This window comes from Clarias gariepinus, chromosome 18 (genome assembly GCF_024256425.1).
Source record: "Clarias gariepinus isolate MV-2021 ecotype Netherlands chromosome 18, CGAR_prim_01v2, whole genome shotgun sequence".
In the NCBI taxonomy this organism is placed as follows: domain Eukaryota; kingdom Metazoa; phylum Chordata; class Actinopteri; order Siluriformes; family Clariidae; genus Clarias; species Clarias gariepinus.
In genome coordinates, this window is record NC_071117.1 from 14,671,286 (window position 1) to 14,693,384 (window position 22,099).

The 22,099-nt window shown below is 38.1% G+C and overlaps 1 protein-coding gene across 6 annotated transcripts in view; it reads right to left on the minus strand.

Moving 5' to 3' along the window:
* The window catches only part of atf7ip (activating transcription factor 7 interacting protein), a 43,591-nt gene that overhangs the window by 3,563 nt on the left and 17,929 nt on the right, over window positions 1-22,099 (minus strand). For 2 of the 6 annotated variants that reach the window (XM_053477060.1, XM_053477055.1), the window contains exons 3-8: window positions 4,313-4,379; window positions 2,972-3,422; window positions 2,419-2,782; window positions 977-1,161; window positions 685-825; window positions 10-84 (exon numbers count right to left, since the gene is read on the minus strand). In XM_053477060.1, the coding sequence (XP_053333035.1) occupies window positions 10-84; window positions 685-825; window positions 977-1,161; window positions 2,419-2,782; window positions 2,972-3,400 (1,194 nt within the window). In that variant the 5' untranslated portion in view covers window positions 3,401-3,422; window positions 4,313-4,379. Of the gene's footprint in view, window positions 1-9; window positions 85-684; window positions 826-976; window positions 1,162-2,418; window positions 2,783-2,971; window positions 3,423-3,728; window positions 3,892-4,312; window positions 4,380-16,786; window positions 16,862-22,099 lie in introns of those variants that run through there. The other 4 variants (XM_053477056.1, XM_053477061.1, XM_053477058.1 and 1 more) reach the window with 4 other exon arrangements.

Below are 22,099 nucleotides of genomic sequence, written 5' to 3' on the forward strand. Positions count from 1 at the left end.
TCTGCTTACCTCTTGAGCTTTTCTGGAATTCTCAGACGCCTGGTTAGCAGCTCCAAACTTCTTGGCTAACCGTGCAATCTTACTCTAAAACAAAAAAGAATTTTATATATACACACACATTTAAAGGTTCTCCATAATTAAAACACAAAAACCTACATTATCATCCAATTACTGATCCCTAGGACTTTTTCTGGGTAAGCCTGCAAGCCCTGTACCTCCAAATTACCTTGTAAAACTAACCTAAAGGTTTAAGTTGCATTCCACTGTTGATAACATTTTACTCAATTTAATTCCTGGTTTGAACACTTGGTGTCACTCTCATAACAATGAATCTACAAAAAAAATGCTTAGCTTTTGATCTTTTTTTTCCGTTAATTTCTCACTTTAAAAGTTAAATGGTGTCTTTTTAAATCCTACGATAATGTGATACAGTTTTTGTGTAAACCCTTTACAAGTCAATACAATAGTTTTTTTTTTTTTTTTTTAAACACTGCCATAACTAGCCCTGTAACGCGAGGCAGATATTCACAGGTATTTACTATTACAAAACAAACATTTATATCTATAATCTTAAAAAACTTTTAGTTGTTTAGAGGCATTTGAAGTAAAGCTGACACTTTGATTTACTAATTTACATTGAAACGGCCTATAAGAAGTTTGATTAAATTGCACGCCTAAGTATACCTGTAGAGTGTGTTGGACAGTTTTCTGCTGCTTGGTGGCAGCATCAATCTTCTCCATTCTGTCCTTGAGCTCTTGCAGACTATGGTCGAACACAGTCAGCTGCAGCACATGCAAGCGCTCCTCCACCAACTGCTGCACCAACTGCAGCCAAAAAAAAAAAAAAAAAAGCGGGTGGGGGGGAAATGGGCATATTGAGTGTAAATTAATGGCGGACTTGAAAAAGGGTAAACCATTAAAATCTGCACATAAACGATGTTCCAAAAATGAAACTATATCAAACCAAAACGCAAACCTTTTCCAGTTTCAGACGGCTCCCTGCGTTGGCCGTGATCTTCAGCTCTAACTGAGCTTCCAACTGCATTCCCTCTACCCGTGCTCTCTTCCCATCTCTCTCCTCCTTGATCTCTCCATCTTTCCATCCATCCTTCCCCTCGACTGGTGACAAACATCTCTTTTTACCAGAAGGCGAGCTAGGGCCTGTTTATAAAGAAGGACAAAGCAGTGCATTTGGTTCAGGCTTGGGGAAAACTAATTATATGTTACACACACACACATGTATGTGTGTGCGTGTTTGTGTGTATAAATACACATGTATACATGCACACACAGACCCGTTTTAGACATGTTATGATGCTGTATTTCAAATAAGCATGAAGCTCAATACAACATCAGTTTATCTTTCCGCTACATCATTCCAAGCACAGCTAATGGGCTCAGACAGCAGTTGTTTTGGCAGAAACTTTTACCTGTAGAAAAGCAAGGAACCTTTTTTCTCCATATAGGGGGAAAAAAATTTCAAAAGAGCATCAAATGCTCCTTATCATACCGCACCATCTACTCTGTTGTCACTTTCCAGAAACTAACCTCCGCCATGAACGATGCCTTAAACAAACATCTGACCCACACTCTCCATAAGGCCATCTATATTAGCTAGTCTTAGCTAGTCTTGTGCCAAGTATAATTTTTTCCATCATTGCTAGTGTTACTTCCCCTATTCAGAGCCCTGCCTCAGTAGGACCTCCCAGTGGTACTCATAAAAAATTTAGCCGTTTTGAACTTTTAAAAGTCAAATTTCAAAATCTAGGTACTCTGTCTTCACTGCTCCACCAGGCAACATGACCCATCAAATTGCCAAATCGAACTAGTCTGAAGACATGACAATTTACAAAGCCAAGTGCAACCAGTGCTTTTTCACTGGGCAGGTGTCTTATTGACAGTTGCTTTATCTGGTACTTTAAACAGCATTCTAACACCAACTTTAACCACTTCCAGCAATACAATTTCTATTTAATCTGAATCTTAAACCAAAGCAAAAGGTGTGAAATAAATACTCCCACTTCGGCAAAAGAGTATCTTGCATCAAAGCATCCCACATGCAAGTTTGAGCCTTTACACTATTGGGTTTCAAACAATCTGAGCTAACAAATGACAAGAAATCATATTCCACGATCCTTTGAGTTATAGAGAGGGAAAAAAAAAAAGAAACTGCTACTTTGACAAAACAGGTTGCACATGCAAAAGCACCTTCTTTTTCCTAACAACTGTATCAAACAATTTGGAAAAATACAACCCTGCACTTAGCCTTACAAAGCTAAACTATCCGCAGTTCAACTGAGTTCAACACTGATTTTCATTCCAGTCGTCATAGGCACAGTATTATATGAGTACCACCTGCAGAAACTCAAGCTACAAATGATTACTTCTTTATTGGCATCACGAATAGGCACTAATTACCTGTGCCATCTGCCACATTACACCCTTTCTCTCCCTCTTTCTTGTCCTCTTTCTCAGGATCCACATCCATCTTCTCCTCGTTTCTGTCTTTCGCCTCATCTTGCTCTCCCTGACCCTCATCTTCCTCACTGAGGCAGAGAAAGCCCTCTTTCACTTCTGGGTCGCACTCCAAGCTGGCGGCTGGAGAGCCGTAAGGAGACGAGGAGGAGATGCTCTTACTGCTTTTCTCTTCCGCCGAACCGTTGTCAAGGGAAGTGCTGTCTGTTTCCATGGGCAGCTCGCCGTTCAAGCCTTGGTCTGTGGAAGTCTTTTTCAGCTCAGGCTTCTTGTCTGATGGAGAACCGGTGTGTGCCGTTTTGGTGGTCTAGAATAAAAGAAGGTAAGAAAGAAGGGAGTGATAAGACTATAGGAATAATTCTGTTTGCTGTAAAGGTCCTGGAAGGGGTCCTGGGTCAATGTGTTAACGGCTTAGGGTGACATAAAAGCTCTATTTTCTTTGGATAAACTTTAATGTTTTGTGTTCGTAAAGTTTAACGTCCTGGGCATAACTCACTTCTATCTTGTCAGCTTTGACTTCCTCTGGCTTCTCATCATCCTTCCTGTCTTGCTCTCCTTTCTTCTCTTCACCTTTACCTTTCTCCAGGCCTTTCTTCAGAGAAGGTGAAGGCTCTCGATTTTCGCTGTCAGATGGAGAGGGTGATCGCGAGTGTGAGACCGAGCGCGATGGTACAGGTGAAGAATGTGATGAGGGCGAGACAGGAGACTTAGTCCCAGTCTCCTTGTCCTTCTCTTTGCCTTTTTGTCCATCCTCCCCGTGCGTTCCGTTTACCAGCGGTGTCTGGGGCCGCGAGGAAGAAGAGTTGGAGTTGGCAGTCACCAAGGTGTTGTGCAGCACCTCCAGCTGCTGACGATCGCTCATTTTCATGGTTTTTCGAGCGCGGAAAATCTTCTTCTGAGGCTCTTCTGGAACGGCGACTTCCATTTTTTTTTTTCACCTGGTTAAACTAAAGACACAGTCAACGGATTAGTTCAAGTCAATTGTTAAACTTCATTAAATAGAGAAAAACTTAAAATAAATCTAGAACAGCTGCATCTCCTTTATTGGAAAAAGACAATTATCTCTATGAACACTAGGTGGCACTCTGCACCCTATAAGACACTTTGCTTTAGTCTAAATACTACTTATGTCCTTTAACACAATAAATCTACAGCTGCCTTTGTCCCAGTGCCACTGATCAGCATTTCTCCACTCAGGGACAGGGTAAAGTCTTTAAAATGAGGTTCAAAAAATAAAAAAGGCAAAAACCTACACAGACTTCTACAACTCTGCTTACACTGCCATATTCAGCAAATCTCCTAAAAAATCGAATTAGTCTGAAGATTGCAGTTAGATTTAGCCAAGTCTTAAACAAAAACTAATCCACTTCCTCTATCAAATTAGAATAACTAGTACACTTCCTCTACTGAGGCAGAGCAAAATGCTTCTGTTAAGGAAAGACCGGGAGGGGTGAAAACCCAGCACTGTGTCTCCTCCCCCTTCAACCTCACTGGTCAGAGGCACAGCCAATGAGGACCACAGGATATGGAGTCTGCTAGCGACAACAGTGGCTGATTAGGTAATGCTCTGATCTTTTTATCAAGTTTGATTTCAAGATCGTGTTTGACTATTTCTGTCCCTGTAGTATAGAAAACAAGGTGATCCAAATCCACGGAGTCAACAGAAACAGGGGTGTGCGTGTGTGTATGTGTGTCTGTGTGTGTGAGTTTAAGAGAGTGTTAGTGAGTGTGCGGGTGCGCACACGACTTTCGGATTTTGTTCATAGAAAGTGCATGAACAATTTTATTGCATTTATCACAAAGCAAATTAAAACTCACGAAATAGAGCTTGTCTCACCTGATCGCTGTGTTCCTCTGTACCTCCCTGTTCATGGAGGGATTTGCCCAGATGATTTTACAGAAACCTAAGGAAAAAAAGGGGGGCGGGGAGCAACATTACTATAATATAACAGTTATACAACAATATAATATTTATTTAATTAAATACCCAAACTGGCTACTGATGCATGTTTTTGGTACCCCAGCACGTCTTGTCTAAAAACAGTGTAGACAACTTATGACGACTAGACTCAGAAATCTCTTATTCATAATTCTAACTGCCATAAACACTGCGACAACTATTTGTTTAGTAAAGTTACCCTACTGCTAACTAACATCAACACACATACTTTATCCCCATCAATCCTAAAACTTATTGCATGGTGACCAAAACTGATTTTCATAATTCAGTGGTGGTGAACGAGATCTGCATCTCTGTTTCAGTCTAATCCTTTTTTTGGCAAACTAAGAGGAAATCGGTATATAAAAATGACCTGTTTGGACAGGACAAGGCCAGTCTTGTTTCTCTATAGATGATTTTAAATCCTATTAATGCCACTTTACTCTCTCTTTTGTTCTTAGCATGCATAAACATAAAAAAAAAAAAATCACAACAACCCTAAGAACTCAATGTTAGCCTAAACATTTCATTATATGCATGCTAGAACTAGCCGCTGCATTGCTGCTGCACTGCTGCAGTTCTGCTACTACGCAGGGTCTTCAGCCTAAATATAGCAACTTCTCGTTTCGAGCCACATGCACAGCGCCTCTTCACTTCCTGTCAAACTGCTCTTAATCCACCTACAATGTGGAATAACTAGTGACCATGACAACAGGTCTGAAAATTTGTACATAAACCTTGTCAATGCAAAGTTGTTGAATCCAACAAGATTTTAAAATTTAATTATATTCAAATAAATTAAATTAAAAGAATTTATGCTTAAGAAATTATTTTAAACATGATTTATGATTTAGCTATTAGTCTGTAAGCAAGAATGTAGATTTGCATTATGGGCCATCGAAACAATGCTACACATCGTAAACCGAGGAAAATCAGTTACGACACACACAAGGATTATTTGTAATGCAATGCACACAAATTTTGAATACCAAATGAAACAAACATTTTCCTAAACAACACTGAACTTAAATCACAGTCGATAGATAGCTAAAAAAGTAATAATTAACAAGAGGGTCCTGCACACACTATTGTGCTTGAGCCCTAATAATAAATAAACTATAACATTTATCAAAAAACATAAATAAACCAAAAAAAAAACCCTTATTTTCCAACTCTCCTATTTATTCTGTTGCACAGAAGCACCAAAATTTAATCATGGCTTGTAACAAAAAAAAAAAAAAAAGGTGTACTAGAATCTTATTTCCTGTATTACCTCAATCTGATGTTTACCATTTGTTTTAATGAATCAATCAATAAAAAAAATAAATAAGGCTCCTAGCTGGTAGCGTTGCAATGTTGTGCATGGGTCTTAATGTTTGCACTCCCCTCCCCCACAGCATAGCGGGAAGAGAGTGTAGCTCTCCTCGTAGAGTCTCAAAATGGCCACCAGGGCTTGGCTCTCCGAACCTTTTTCTGCCCCATCTTTAAACTATTTTTATTTTAGAGGAATATCGTTTATCTCGTCACTGCCTGCTGTTTGTACCATGATACTCAGAATACACAATACCCCAAAAAACGGAATAGTCATGGAGGCTTATTACAAGCAATACTTAAAGTTAAAAGGAAGTTTTTTTTTTTTTTAGTTAGTTAGTTAGATGCCACAGCTGAAGTGTAATGAACATATTCTTCAGCTTCCTCTTTCATGGATAAATGTTAATCAGCCGAATCTGACAGCTATCAATATAAAGGACATTAATAAGTCCTGTAGATCTATGGAATAAGCTCGTGTGAGGGGGAAAAGAAGACCTGCAACGTTGACAAGCATGTGTGCTCCTGGGTGAGAAACCCAAAAAACAGAAGCAAATTGATCTAACGCACAGAAATCGATTCCCTTTGTCATGTATAAACTAAGGTGTAAGCTTGTTCAGTGCCATAACACACCTAAGCCTGTAATATTGGGGGTATATTGTCTTAACCAGGTTAGGTTGTAACACTATATTATATATCAATGCTGTCAAGACCCCCCCCCCAAAAAAAAAAGGTGACGATGACCATGGCTAGCTAGGAAGCTTTGAAAGATCTATTGCTAGTATCTCAGACTCGGCGCAGCCTAAGTACATCAGAAAAGCACAGAATGGTTGAGGGTGGGGCGTTTTAGTAGCTTTGGTAGCTCGGACTCTCAAGGTCTTTCCAATGTCAAATAAAGAAATAAAAACCAAAAAAAAAGATAAAAATAAAATTTAATTACTTGGTTGACTCCATTTTGCAAAATTCACTTCACAATGTCTACATTCTAAATGTTATTTTACTATATATGTATATATGTATAGAAAGATAGAGCACAAAAACAACAACTAGGAAGCTTACAAAGCTTAACCCCTCCCCCACTGCTTGCTGCACACCCTGCGCACACAGCAGCTCCAGAATGTTCCAGCTACATGCAGACTGTACCATTTGGTCAATTAAGGGGTGGGGGGTGTTTTAAACAATTCAGTGGTAACAAGGAGCACAGAATAAAGTCTCTTTCTGTAATTCTTTATAGTAAAGTAGTTTGTTTTCAATTACACACACAAAAAAAAGATTATAAAATAAAATTAAACTTCACATAGAAAGTTCTGGAATATTCTAATGCTGTATATAAATTGAACTCTGACTTTGGAACGAATTAGTATTAACGAGCAATGGGTAGCCATGATCGGCTACAAGTACTGTGGGTAAGACAGTGAGACAATTTCTCATAAAGAGCTCGTGATCAGGCACAAAAGAGAACCAGAGGTGGAGGAGAACTAAGGCAACCAACACGACACGCTTCTGTGTGACGCGCTGTATTAAGTAGCCAAAGCATTTAGAAACGTCAAGGTGGTTATAAGTATAAATATAACCAAAAGGTCATGACTAAACTAAGAAAATCACATACAAATGAAAACTAAATTACAAAAATAATAAAGAACTAGTTCATTGTTCCCATTTGCCTGATTGCTTATTTTAAAAGATCTGCAAAATGTCATACATAAGAAAAATAATCAAAGATTACATATTCAAGTTGAAATCAATCCCCTCCCCCACTACTGCGCCGACAGAATGGAAAATTACAGCCGGGCACGGATTGTACCATTTTCACAAAGCAGAGGGTGTTCTGACTTAACACTAGAGACGCCAAGCTGAAGCACAAAATCACATTTTAGCTATGATGTAGCTGCACATACAGTCTATGCGTGGGTGCAGTCCAACATCTAATCTCTTCATAATAACTAGATTATGGATTTAAACAACTCGTATTCTGATTATGAGACATATCCAAAAACCTTACAATAAAAAAGGAGATTGTGGAACAATATAACACATACTCCTATGAAAACTATTACCATGACAAGTGCACAAAATCTTATCTAATTTCTAATGTGGTTAAAAAGAATTTCCAATTTGTAGTTACGTTCAGCTATATGAATAATGTGTGCACAAAATAGCAAGCTAACTCCTGTCAGAGCTGACTGAATACCTCATGTGTGCACGCGAACGAACACACACACACACACACACACATATGCGCGCGCGCTAGAGAGACACTGGGGGAGGGGAACAAAAACCAATACTGTATGTTACTGGGTGGAGCAGCTTGTGTTCAGGAATTTATTTTTATTTAATATGAACCAAAATAAATTTTGCCTTAGGGTGAAATTTATGTTCTCTTGTTTCATATATAACAAAAAAAAATGATAAAACATGGTAAAATCTACCCCTCCCCCACTGCTACTTAACAAGAGTGGAAAATTACAGCTACAGACAGACCGTACCATTTTCACAAAAAACAGGGGTGCTTAATTGCATTGCTTTGCCTCAACACAAGAGGGACCATAACATTACCTGACAAGTTTGAATGCAAAAAAAAATAAAAAATACAATTACCTCAACAAAACCATAAATTGGTCAAAAAGGCAAAAACAATCATAAAATGTACAAGCAAGTGGAATAACATCGGGTGGGTTTAATCAAGCCAACCCGAGGTTACTGGTTGGAGCACATGGTGTGGTGTTAAAACAGACCTAAACACACTATTGTACCATATACAACCATATACAAACACAGCCCCAGGTGTGTGATGATTTGGGGGGGTCATAATGTAAAAAAAAAATAAAAAGTACAAAAAAAATTATATATATATATATATATATATATATATATATATATATATATATATATATATATATGCCTATATATTAAATAATTAATTACTCAATTCATTAATAAAAACAACCATACATTTAAAAAGCCCTAGGCTAACAAGTGTTAGTGTAAACATGTAAACTAACATTAAAAAAAAGTCAAAGACCATGTGATCTTGAACTGGATCCCTTCCCCCACTGCTTCACAAAGAGAGTGGAAAATTACAGCAGGGCATGGATCATACCACTTTCACAACACAGGGGATGGTCTCAGCCTTAACACAAGAGGGAGCTTCACAGGAATGGGTCTTCACTTATAGGTAAATGATTAACTCAACATGATTTTGCTGCCATGTAGCTGTCTATTTATGCCGTATGTGCTATTATGGCACAGCACATCATGGGATTTCATAGTCAAAACCGTACAAAAGGGAACATAGTCAGCATGAAGAAAAGGAACGAACATTTCTCTGACTTCTCACTTGGAAGCTGTGCACAGTGTAGTGAAAATCTCATACCTGAAGAAAATCCCATTATATACACACAAATGAGATAATCTGCACAAGATGGCAACTAAAACAAAGTCACTAGGTGAAGCAGATAGTGTTAAGGTGCGACCCATTGACATAACATATAGTGACCGTGCAAACACACTAACCCCCTAAAAAAAATCAAGTCCAAATCTTATTAAAACCTCAGAAATGTTACAATCTGAAATAGAACCTGTAATCAGTAATCCAAAACAAGATTGTGAAAAGCAGAACTCGATCCCCTCCCCCACTGCTGAAAAGAGTGGAAAATTACAGCCAAGTACAGACTGTACCACTTTTACCCAGCAGAGGGGTGTACAACGGTGTCAACACAAGAGGGAGCATGGCCGTTTCCTTTTCAGTATATAACTTAGTCTGTAATATTAGGTTAAATCAACAAAATAAAGCTTTCTAACCTACTTGCCTTTGTGATCCAACAATTAAAATAAAAATACAAATTAATTCCTGGTGTCATTCAGTTGACTTCAATCACTTTTTGCAAAATCAAGTCGTGACTGCAGTGCTGTCTTGCACTTTCAGGGTTTATGGTTCAAATTTCGCCCCCAGTCTGTGTGCGCACAGAGTTTACATATTCTCTCTGTGCTTTGTGGGTTTCTTCCAGATACTCTGGTTCCCACCACAGGCCATGAGACATGCATTGTATTCTGATTGGTGTTTCCAAATTGACTAGGTGTGATTGGGTGTCCTCATGTGCCCTGTACGCAGTTCGCACCCCATCCAAAGTGCCCCTTGCCTTCTGAAATATGCTCCATGAAATAGACTTCAGGCCCCCTTAAATGAGCCATCCTAGTGTCTCATAAACCAGCCAGAACAAGTAAACATGTTTAGTCATGTCCGGTAAAATCTGTAAGAGTTGTCAATCAGGGAAATAACGACTTGTATGTACGCAAAGTATTCCATTTATACAAGCAAAAAAAACCGAAGATACCTGGTAATTCTCACACAAGCGAGCTTACGCATGAGCCCTGAAGAGCTCCACACACACACACACACACACACACACACACACGACAGAGAACCAGAGGCGCAGGAAGACCAGACAAGCAACCAACACCACATGTTCGTGGGTGAAGCACACGATGTTCAGGTGTCACCATTAAAACCTCACATGTAGGAACATCAACTCATTGTAAGCTAAAACAACAAAATTAGACAAGGTCCTACATATAAAAAAACAATTTTTAATATACATTTAAGACAACAAAAAGAAAATAACGTCTTGGTTGAAAGATAATTAAGCAAAATGATCAAAAACTACATGGCAAAAACTTGCCATCAATCCCCTCCCCCACTTCTGCAGAAAGAGTGGAAAATTACAGCTAGGCAAAGAACGTACCATTTTTTTTCCCAAAAGGGGTGTTGTACTGCACAGCTTTGTCTCCACACAAGAGGGAGTAGGACAGAAATAACATAGAAACAATTCTTTTAATAACGTCTTAAGCTAAGAATTACAAATACCAGACAGCCGAACCACTAACTAGCTGTGTCAAGTTTAAATGGTAATGTAAATTTACACTGCCTAGTAAACATGCGTTTACCATCTTGCAGGCACCCCTTAACAATCTGTACCAAAAAGTACTAAGGACAAAGTTCTATTTGTACACAATCAGTGAACAGTACCGCCGAAGCAGAGAAAATACTGCAACAAGCTGTGGTGCCCTAGGTGAAGCCTGAAAGATGAATGGAGGGAAAGGGGAAAAAGAAAAAAAGAAAAAAAAAAAGCACCATACATGCTGGCATGCCTAAATTCATACAAGTGACCAGACGAAACTTAATTAGCTTGTTAAAATGATCCTGGTCTTAGGGTAGAAATTCTCTGTAGTTATACACAAAGATGATAACACTAAATCAGGCGTCACCAAAAAAAAAATGGAAAAATGCTTTGTCTGGTTCCACACAAACTGTATGTATAACTAAAATATAACATACATTTATAATATTTTTTTTTCAAGTCTAAAGAAGTAGTCAGTCTCCACATGGTGAAAGGTAAAGCCCTTCCTCTTCTGCTGCGCGAAGAGAGTGGAAAATTACAGCTACAAATGGATCGTACCACTTTTACCAAGGACATGGCTGTGGAGCTGCATAGCTCTGCCTTGACATTAGAGGGAGCAAGGACAAAAATTGTCCTGAACAATGCCAGCATCTGAAGACCTCCAAGAAAACAGCTTGGGTACCCTGAAATTACCCCTAATTTTTATTTAGCCTAGCCTCATTAGAATAATGACATACCATAAACTGCAGTAACAAGATATACCTCCTGCTATTTTTACAGAATGCTTCAGAAATGCACAAGTTCATAATTGTGGCCTTAATTTATTGGAGCCTGCAGAATTGTCAACACCCTGCAGTTTAGATGTACGTCTTCCGTGTGCGTGTTCTTCGCTCACTCCAGATGTGTCCACATAGCCAGTAATTCCATGTGGCTGCATCTATATCTGCAACACTCAGATTTTCCCCATGAGATTTCCAGGGCATGTGGAATATTCATGTGATCCCTCTGCATCCCCACCTCACCATAGCAGAAAATGTCATCGGGTGTTATGATTGTAAAATCCTTAAACTTGCCAATTTTTTTTTTATGTCTGTGGTATTGACATTTTAATACATATTTCTGTTTTAATTTTCATGATCTAAGGACAAGAAATGTTTGACATTTCAGTAACTGCAAGATAATCTTAATCTGCTTCTTTTAAGCAAATATTCTATAAAAACATACACTTGTATGAACTCAAAACAGCCAGTCCATACGAATATCCAAATAGCTTGCGAGAAAGATTATAGACTTTCCTGTTGTCTATAAAATGTTGCACTCAGAAATACAAGTAGCAATCACCAAATACTCACTAATTGTTTATACCACTTTATCCTATATAAAAGGTCACAGGGAGAACATGCAAACTCCATGCACACAAACCTGAGGATGTATGGGTTTGATTCAAACCTGGACTCTGGAAGGTCCAAGACGACAGTGATAATCACCACGCCACTGTACCGCCATCACCAAATACTGGATTTCACTAATTTAATCAGATACTTAATCTCCTGAGTAAGGCACTGAATAGTCAAACATGATAATCTTGTGTATATTCTAACAGTATTTAATCTTCAACTGTGGCTTAGTATATAAAACTAAACCACTAACATGACCGTGAAGCTGTGTTGATTGCCATAATTATTTTCAATGTATTTATTTTTAAAAGATCCACAAGACACATGGGGCGACAAATCCATCCCATTCCTCCTGTTCCTCCTTTCTCTGGCAATTCCAGGCATTTTCACATTAGGCATGATTGATTTGTACCCTGCCTAAGAACAGTTGCTCCTCTCCCATTCACACTCCCCCTCTAGCCAGTATTCAAATTATTATTCTCCATACTCGGGTACACTTCAACTATTTTCGCTCTCTAAGCAGGTGGCAGTATACACATTTTGTTTGCAAGCCACCATCAAACAAGTCAATCCTCTTGAAGTCATTTCTCGCACTAATATGTCTAATAATATTTTAAAATAAAATGTCAAAAGCAACACTCTCGTGTGGCTTCATTCTTAATCAGCTATGGCTGTGTAGGTCGGAGGATTGGCACATGCTACATGCACACAGATTTCAGAGAAGACAGATGGTACTGATCATGTCACCTTCTAAACAGCAGTCCACTTATATGTTCAGGTACGATTGGCTTCCATATCTGCTTTGATCTGTGCCCAAGTGCGTCATACTATGCTTGAGATCACCTTTTTCAAGCTGACTCAGGCATGCTTCATTGTACACTGATTAAAATTAACCGGACTTTAGGGTCAACATTCTCAGAAACAATCTCAGGTGAATACGTCCTTACAAGTTGCGGGTTTGACGCCCAATTGTGTCTGAGCAGTTGAGGGTGAAGGACCTTGCTCAAGGGCTTAACAGCACACAAATAGCAGCCTGAAGACGATCAGACTAGAACCAGGGGTCCTGTGATCAACAGTCAACCTTAACCACCGGGCTGCCCATGCATGGAGTGCATGATTTTAAATAATTGGACCGACAAAACAGTTGGATCCTTAAGCAAAACTTTCTGTCCTGTGCATAAACTGGATTCTGCTTCAGCTAAAATGATCTTTGAATCTTCCAACTAGTACCACAGAATGTAAAACACAATGTTAAAAACTAAAAAGGACCGAACTGCTGCTGCAAAATATATATATAATAAATCTACAAAATTTGTCAATTCGGCATTTACTGAAACCACATGTCTAATTTTTAGACAAAACTACAGTAATGTCACTCATGCTTGAGCAAATACGTTTCGTTTAATAAGGAGAAATCCATTTCAGGTTACTGAAGTCTCCATCTCCACTGAATACATGTAGTCAATGTCCCCCTAGTCAAAACCCGATGTTTTGTTTTTTTAATTGTTCTATTTGCATTTGCTTTATTTAAGCATTAGAAATGTTGAATAAATATGTTAAATAAATCTTAATGCTTCTTAGGGACAGCGCAAGATTTGATGCTGATGATGCTTTTCATGACGTTACTGTAAATTTTTTGCTGGCTTTAAACACCAAATTAATATTTTCCAATATTATCTTTTGACTGAGGCGGCATGACTGGGGTGTAGTGGTTAGCTCTGTCGCCCTGCACCTCCTGGGTCTGGGTTCGATTCCCGGCCAGGCTCGATTCCCGTCAGCACATGGGGTTTTGCATGGGGTTTTTGCTGGCTTGAAACACCAATTTAATATTTTCCTATATTATCCTTTGACTGAGGCAGGATGACGGGGGTGTAATGGTTAGCTCTGTCGCCCTGCACCTCCAGGGTCCGGGTTCAATTACCAGCCAGACTCGATTCCTGTCTAACCTGCTTGGTAGATTTCCTCCGGGTACTTCGGTTTCTTCCCACATTACAAAGATCTGCAGGCTAATTGCCGTTCCCAAATTGCCCATAGTGTGGATGTGTGCTCTGCGATAGATTGGCACCGGTAAAGGGGGTACCCTGGTATCAAGGATAGATAAGTGATCCTCAGGAGCAAAAGTTAATCCCATGACTTTCCATGAAATTAAGTTCCATATTCTGAAATGACAGCTTTAAAAGTTGAAATAAGCATGGTTGGCAAGCTGTGGCTACATTAAGCAGATCTTGAATAACCTTTTTAAACTTCAGATATCTCATTGCTGCAGCCATGTCCATGCTTACAAATGTCAACACAGTTTTAGCTGGAGGCAAGTACTGCTTTTACACCTGCACTTGGATATCCTCTGAAGCCTACAAACCCATGGTTTTAACATGTAGCTATGACTGGCGTGCATATTCTCCATTTTGATAACATCCTCAAAAAATAGGAAATGTGGCAGCTTCGTTTGAGAACTTGATACTTCTCAGCACTTCAGGTTTCCTGTGGTGATGAAAATTTCTTTAATAAGCAAATTAAGGTACAAGTTCCAGTTAAAGCCAGTGGTGTACTGATACCACATACTTTTGATCCTGGACCCTCCTCTTCATGTTTCCCCAGTAAAACAAGTCAAAATATAGTTGCAAGCAATGATGACGGGCCCAAGCACCCTGTGGTATCGCCACCCCGGGGACACCACACAACCTGTGTGTTATTTGAGCGTGTGAAGACCTACAAAAAGCCATTGCCATCCAGGTGAACCACACAACTTGCATATTTCAGACACTGTATAGAGCTGATGTCAGTTTAGGCCCTAAATATTTGTTGAGTGTGTTAGTGTGTTGAGTGTGAGTGTTAACATTTTTAATGTATATGTATGTATGTGTGTATGTGTGTGGTGTGTGTGTGTAGAATAGACCGCCGATGCTGGAAAATAAGCATCACACTATGATGTCACTGAACATAATGCCACACAAAGTCATTAATTTTCCGGCATTATCATGGCTGACCCGTTTGAGATATCAAAAATCTGTCCGCAATTTTGCGTCCTCAATGTCTTTGGATCACATCAGCCTGGTTTGGTGGCGATCGTAGAAATTCCCAAGAAGAAGTATATCAAAATCCATCAGGTGCGTTTTTGGAAACGACCCAAAATAACCGGCCTCCTGTTGAGTCGAGCCCAGGACATGCGAAAAGTTGTTCAGCTCAATGAGCTCTAAATGTGTACTGAGTTTCATGTGTCTGCGTAAAAGTGTGAATGAGCTATTCAGATAAATCTCGTGTGGGGGGGCCCCTAAAGGGCCCCGCAAGTCGCAGGCATCCTAAAGGCAGCAGATTCCAACTTGTCTGCCAATTTTCATGAGTTTTTGAGCATGTTAAAACCCCAAAAAGGCTAGAAATCGAATTTAACTGTATTGTTAACTTGCAAATGACTTAATGAGACTTCAGAAAGGGACTAAAAATAAAAGCCACAATGTGATCCACATCAAGCTTCTGACAAGTTTAAGACAATAAGCGTATAGTCAAACATTAACATTTGTCAAGTATATTGAGGAATAAAAGCATCTAGTTTACCTAGGCGAGATACTTGTAGATGTGCCTGTTTAAATGGTTGATGTTACCACAAATTAGATTATTGACAATTTTTGCCCAATTTTTGCAAATTAACCAATACAGATGATAAAAATGCAACTGAGCCTGATTTAGTCGATAGACTTCAAAACTCCAGAGAAGTCCAGAACTAGGTGTAAACTATAATATTCTATTTGGTTGTTCTACTAGTGCCTCACTTCTGGTACATCATCTTCTATAAATACATATGAATATATATTAATTGCCTTAATAACAAAATTTATGATTTCAAAGCTGCAAGTCACACATGCTGGTAATGACCAAGTTCAACAACCACCATGGAACTCGGACCAAAGTGAAAGATTATATACACACGTACATCATGTTATAAATTTGGTGCATAAAAAAAAAAAGACAAAGTAAGAGCAACGCAAATACAGGCCAAGTGCAAAATTGTTGAAGGGCTGTCAAAAGATTTGGTAGCTGGTCGCACACGGTAGTTGATGAGAAAAAGAATGTGAGCAGGGTAGGGAGCAAAGCCTCAAGGTCCAAAGAGCAAACACCATGTAGACAGGAGCGAGAGAGAGCAAAAGAGTCAGAGAAAGAAGAGGGGGAGGGGTGCACAGCTAGGACTCTACCATGTGTTTCAGGGTGTTGTGCAGCAACACCAGTGCCTGGTGTTGCCAACAACCGCACAGCTGTAATCCAAAGGCCAGAAACAATTGAAGTCACCACCTTCTCAAAAGTGTAATACATTCAAGGCAAACATTTAGCAACATGAACTCGTAAACAAAGCAGGCTAACTCAAAATTACATATCGCAAATCAATGTTTTTAAACAATATTTATATTTTCTAGTAACCCACTGTCCAATGCCAATATCACTCATAACGCATACCATGTTTACAACCAGAAATGTTACGATAACACCTAAAACTGGGAAAAAGAGAACTAGAATCTTCCCCACATAAGGAAGACATGAAAAGAAAATGCCTAAAAAGAAAAACAGGGTGACAATCCAAATTATACGAATACCGCTACACCATTTTTATACTGACTTCTTCGCGACACCGAACACGCGATAGGCAGAACTTAAAAATATTGAAAATCTACACAACAATTCTAAAAACGATATTTTCTCTAAATCATAGGAGTGACATCAAAGCGAACAAAAAGATCCTGTATGATAAGTAATATGCACAAAAAATGTTAAATGTAAACCTGCGTGAGCTTCAGACGTAGGCCATGAACAAGAATGCAAGTGCAACTAGCCTTCCTTTTGCTCACCCTATATATAGGCGAGACAGAGTGAGGGAGAGAAGTGCAGCTGGGACTGTACCACGTGTACGAAGGGGTGGAGCATATCGTTTGTGATCTTCCCAGCAACACCAGAGCATTATGTTTAAACACTAGTCAATCAAAACAACAATACAGTATGAACTGAACTTAAAAGTTTTGTATGCAAGATCTATCTTCACATGGCAAATCTGTGATACCTCAGCAATACAAAATGATTTATAATAAAATGAGTACACCTTTTAAAATAGGAATTCAATGTATAAGGCAAAATGTATACATCAGAGAAAAAAAAAACAAGTTAAAATTGAACAAAAAAAAGAACAAAATGCATAAAAAAAAAAAAAACAGTATCCCCTCCCCCACTGCAGCTCTGAGCAAACAAGCATGGAAAATTACTGCTAGTCCCAGACCGTACCATTTTCTCAAAGTAGAGGGGTGACAAGATGTGCAACTCTGACTCAACACAAGAGGGAGCAAGACAAAGCCATCTTTTTAATAACATGAAGACTGTATATGCTTAAATTACAAAATCCAGCCCTCTAATCATAAGCCTGTCAGCGTTCTTACCATAGAGCACATGGCAAATCCTTATACTACTCGAGGCAGAAAAACAAAATAATGTGTCAGGTGACTAGTTTTTACCGAACTTTTTAAAAGATATTATGTTTAAGCCATTTTTAAAAAGTAAAAGAAATAATGAGAAACCTTACTTGATGTAAGTACCACATGTACTTAAAAGCTGGCAAGCTCTAAGCTAAGAAACTGAAGTTTGTCTTTTTCTGTCTTGTGTTAAACCAACATGTGTTCACACACATTCAGCATGCAAGTACAAGAATTTAAAGAAAAAACACACAGTCTTGTGATTCGAGAGTAGAAACTTTTATTTTTCCATGAAATAAACATGATTCAGCCAGGAAACATGGCTAAATCAGGATCACATAAGAATGGCTCGGGGTATGGGTTATATTTAAATCCCCTATTACACTTTCCACAATAAGCTACATTCAGCACCTTCAGGTGCCAAGTAGGGACATTTGTCTCCCTGCAATAGTCAGGGCCCATTGCCAAGAAAACTTTTGTCCCTTAAATAAGCAGGAGAAAACAGCCTTTTACAAACATTTAACAAACTTAGCAATGTAGTAAACAAAAATTACCTCATAAGACTATTGAGCACAATTTGTCAGGGGGAATCAAATTATTTCACTCCTATCATCTTGATAAGAAAGGTTGCCAAATGCCATTAAGAATCAAAAGTTTCATGAGCCTTGATCTCAAGGGAAATCGCTTTATAAGACTGCTTGCATGACAAGTTTACATAATGTCACTTCTTGTATCTTGAGTATCAGGAATAGGGATTATGCACATAAAAATTAACATGTAAATGCACCCAAGATACACTTGCAGCAAATTTAAACCATGTGATCAATTACAATTTTAGCCATGTTATATTGCATTGGTCTTTCCAAGCCACATTTACAGCCTATTCCCACTGACAGTCTTTAGATATACACCATAAATAAAGGCACACACAAGTATTAATAAGATCTAAAAACCACACAAATTATGTCGACCATTTTATTTATAAAGCAAACAAAGAATAATTAGAGTTAGTGTTGGAATGTAATGAGCTTTGCATATTAAGCTGCTATGAAACCCTCAAATTTCTGTGTATAGACTAACAGAGATGCACCAGATTTGATTTAACACATACAGGTTGTAAGGTTGCATTAAATGATAAGTTTACTTATGTGCAGAATAACAGTAAAAGAATAAAACCTGATCCAAGTCTTAAAACAGATTTATATTCTTATCCACAAGGAGAGTTAACTGTAGCAATCTTTTACAGTTCTCTTTATAAAAAAAATGCAGGGTTAGTAACAATGAATAATATTCAGGGGTTAACATTAAAACTATTAGAATAGCTTTCAATGACATAAAATTAGCCACGAATATGTTTGGAGAGATGGAAAAAGTCAGTTGAAGAAGGGTAAGTGAGAAGGCTATACAGGGTATCGGGCTATACCAACTGTTGGGAGGACTAGGGGGTGTCTTTAAATGAAATTTCCTGACCCAAAATAAAAAATTTATGTATTCAATACAGCCTATTGTTCACAATGAGAAACAAATCACCAGAAATTACATGTTTGAAAAGACTGATTGTTATTAATTTTATACATCATGGTGACCACGCTCCTTCCCTGACACACACACACATGGTGTACACTAAACATTGGGAGTGTGACATTCAAAAAAAATTCTGCAGGCAATCTATAGAAGAGGTAACAAAGCAGGACTGCAAAAAATAAATACATGAAAAATAAACGCACACCCCATGCTGAGTGCACTAAAGTCAACAAGTCTGAGACAGTGCGCAGTGAGGTACTAGAACACTCATACAGCACGCATGTAGGCAGCAAGTTTAAAATACCAAGCCTTAAAATAAAAGTAAAACATACTTTGATAAGCATTTGTATATGATTACTTTAGCAAACAGTGGCGTTAGAAAATATATTAACAAGGCTAGCCAATCAGAGGCATGCAGCAGAAACCAGTTTGAGCCAGCTGAGACCTGTTCTTCTAAAAACACAAAACCCTCCCCCAACAAATGCTCTTCCCTCTATATTCTCCTATTCCAAAAATCACTGAATTAAAATACATTATTAAATTGTTAGCGAAAGCCATTTTTCTTCAAAGAATCTCATTGAATTCATTCAATTAAAAATGAAATAAAATGTTTCTTTTTATTAACAAAAAAAAAAAAAAAAAAAAAACGGAACAAACGAAAAAAACACAACACTTCAACCTGTGAAGCACAGCACGTCTGAACGTCAGCATCAGTGTATGCAGAACAATGTAATTGTAAGACAAGGTTCCTTTAACAGCCCCTCCTATGTTCAACCATTTCAAACAAGCAGCTTGACAGTGCAGTAACACAAAATGGCCACACCAGCTTAGCAAGAGCTTTGGCACTTGCTCAGTGAATGTGAATCAGGACAAGCATGCAAAAAATTGCAGGAATTTCCAATGCACTGATTTTACCAGGTGTCTGTTTATACCAGGTGCAATTTATCTGATGGCTGTTTCAATAAAAAAGGTTACCAATCATTTAATCAAGCACTGCTTGATCGAGAACACTTCAATTAAAAAAAATTTTTTAAACCATCGGATCACAAAACATTGTCTTTTGGTGCATCACAAGTAACATGGATAGACAGGCAATGAACAAGCAAGAAAATGCCCATGCTGTTCCTATGTAATCAAACACAAGTGCCTATGGTTCAGTGCTTCAGTCTGCTGTATCTTGAATTCCATTAAAACAGTTGTTTGTGCTTCACTAGAGACGGAGGACACAATTGGGGCTTTCATCTCCGATGGGTACTGGTTGACTTCTGCTGATCCACTATTAGGGTACTTCCCGTTCTGCTCATTTTAGTGTTTTCCCTACTCCATCACTCCCAATTAAATTCAGAAAAACTGTTAATTAAATTAGTTAACTCAGGTGTGCTTTGGGGATGGGGGACGACAATGCAATATACAGTACAGGTGGTCCTCCAGGACCAGAGTAGACCACTGGTCTACACGACATATTTTTGGTTGAATCTTCACTGTATTTTTAAGAAACTATTTAGCAAAATTGCTGCTTAGAATGAGCTTTTTCTTGACGCACAAGACTGAATTGAGCTGTCTCAATTTAAGATCAACTTTTCTATTTCTCCTAAACTCCACTTAGGAGAAACAAAGACATAACTGAGATGCAAAGCGGGCCATACTTTAAAAAAACATTTGAGAAATACATGAGAAACAACTGCATTTGAAGGAGAAGCAAATGAGCCATATATAAGACCATAATGAGAATAAAGTCATATAAATGAGATAAATGAAACAAATTAAAATTTAGTTTTATTGAACATATAAAAAAAATTCAATTAACAGCATACAGTGTAATGATTTTACGAAATAAGAGACCCCAGAAAAATCAGACAAATCAAGACACTATATGATACAAAATGTCACCCAACCTGACAAAGATATTAAGTGTCACACAGCTCAACTCAAAGTATTATTTATACAGGAGTTACACAAAGGCCACAGCATTGTGACAATCTTCCAGGGAAAAGAATCAGTCAAAAAGCAGATGAAAAAAGAAATTATATATATATATATATATATATATATATATATATATATAATTTGGTTGCTTGCTGTATGTAAGGGCTACAGGATTGGGCCATTGCCAGTAAAAGCTTCCTCATCAGCTACATCAGACTTGTGGTGGATGTCCAACAAGTTTGTCCAAAGTCTGCAACTCCAGTAGTTGCTTAGTATCTAATGGAACAAAAAACACATTAAAACATTTGAGATTTACCTCAACACTATTCAGCTACTCCATTCCCAGCTTTCTGAAAGTTAAGAGGTAAGCTTGAGCTTGCTCATGAGCTGGTGCTTACCTGACTGATGTGCTGATGGAGACTCCGAGACATTCTCCTGCATTCTTGGTCTCCTGAGGTGGCATGCATCTGAAAATTAACATATTGGCCTTAATTTATAGAATATAATTAACCAGTGTTTTTAAAGGTAAATGTTCTGGTAACTACTGTTAAACACTGAACACTATCATAAAACTACTGGTTTTCAAAACTTGATCATGCAGTAACATTAACTTACTATTTAAAAAAGCCTAATAATAATAATTACACTGTAGCCAGTTGACTTTTTTTATGGGAAAAATCTAAATTAACTTTCAACCTCACATTAACTTACATTTTGACTCCTTGTCAACAACAATTAATTTTAAACTCAGTGCAAAAACGTAAAACCCACCTTCCGCTTTGTCTTCTTGGTCTTTTCTTCATTTTTATTAGTGGCAGGCATACCGCCACCTGAAGGTCTGGATGAATGATGGATAAAGTGTTTTTTGCTGACTTGAAGCAGAGGCCTGGCGACGCCCTTGCACATTTCTCTAACACACTGGCCACTTACACATTTGCAGGCTTGGAGCATGTGTGGGAAATTATGTCCTTATTAGAATCTATATGTACTGGTCATAAAGAAATGTTTAACTTTTTTTCATAAATGTATCATCAAAAATAGGTTTGGTCTTAAATGATAAGTGTATACACAAATCACTGAACACAAACATTCTCATTGCTTCACTTCTCGATAAAAAAAATATTCTACATGTTTAGTTCTTTATTGGTAATGACAATTGTACAGAATGTGAAGTAAGTTTGCTAT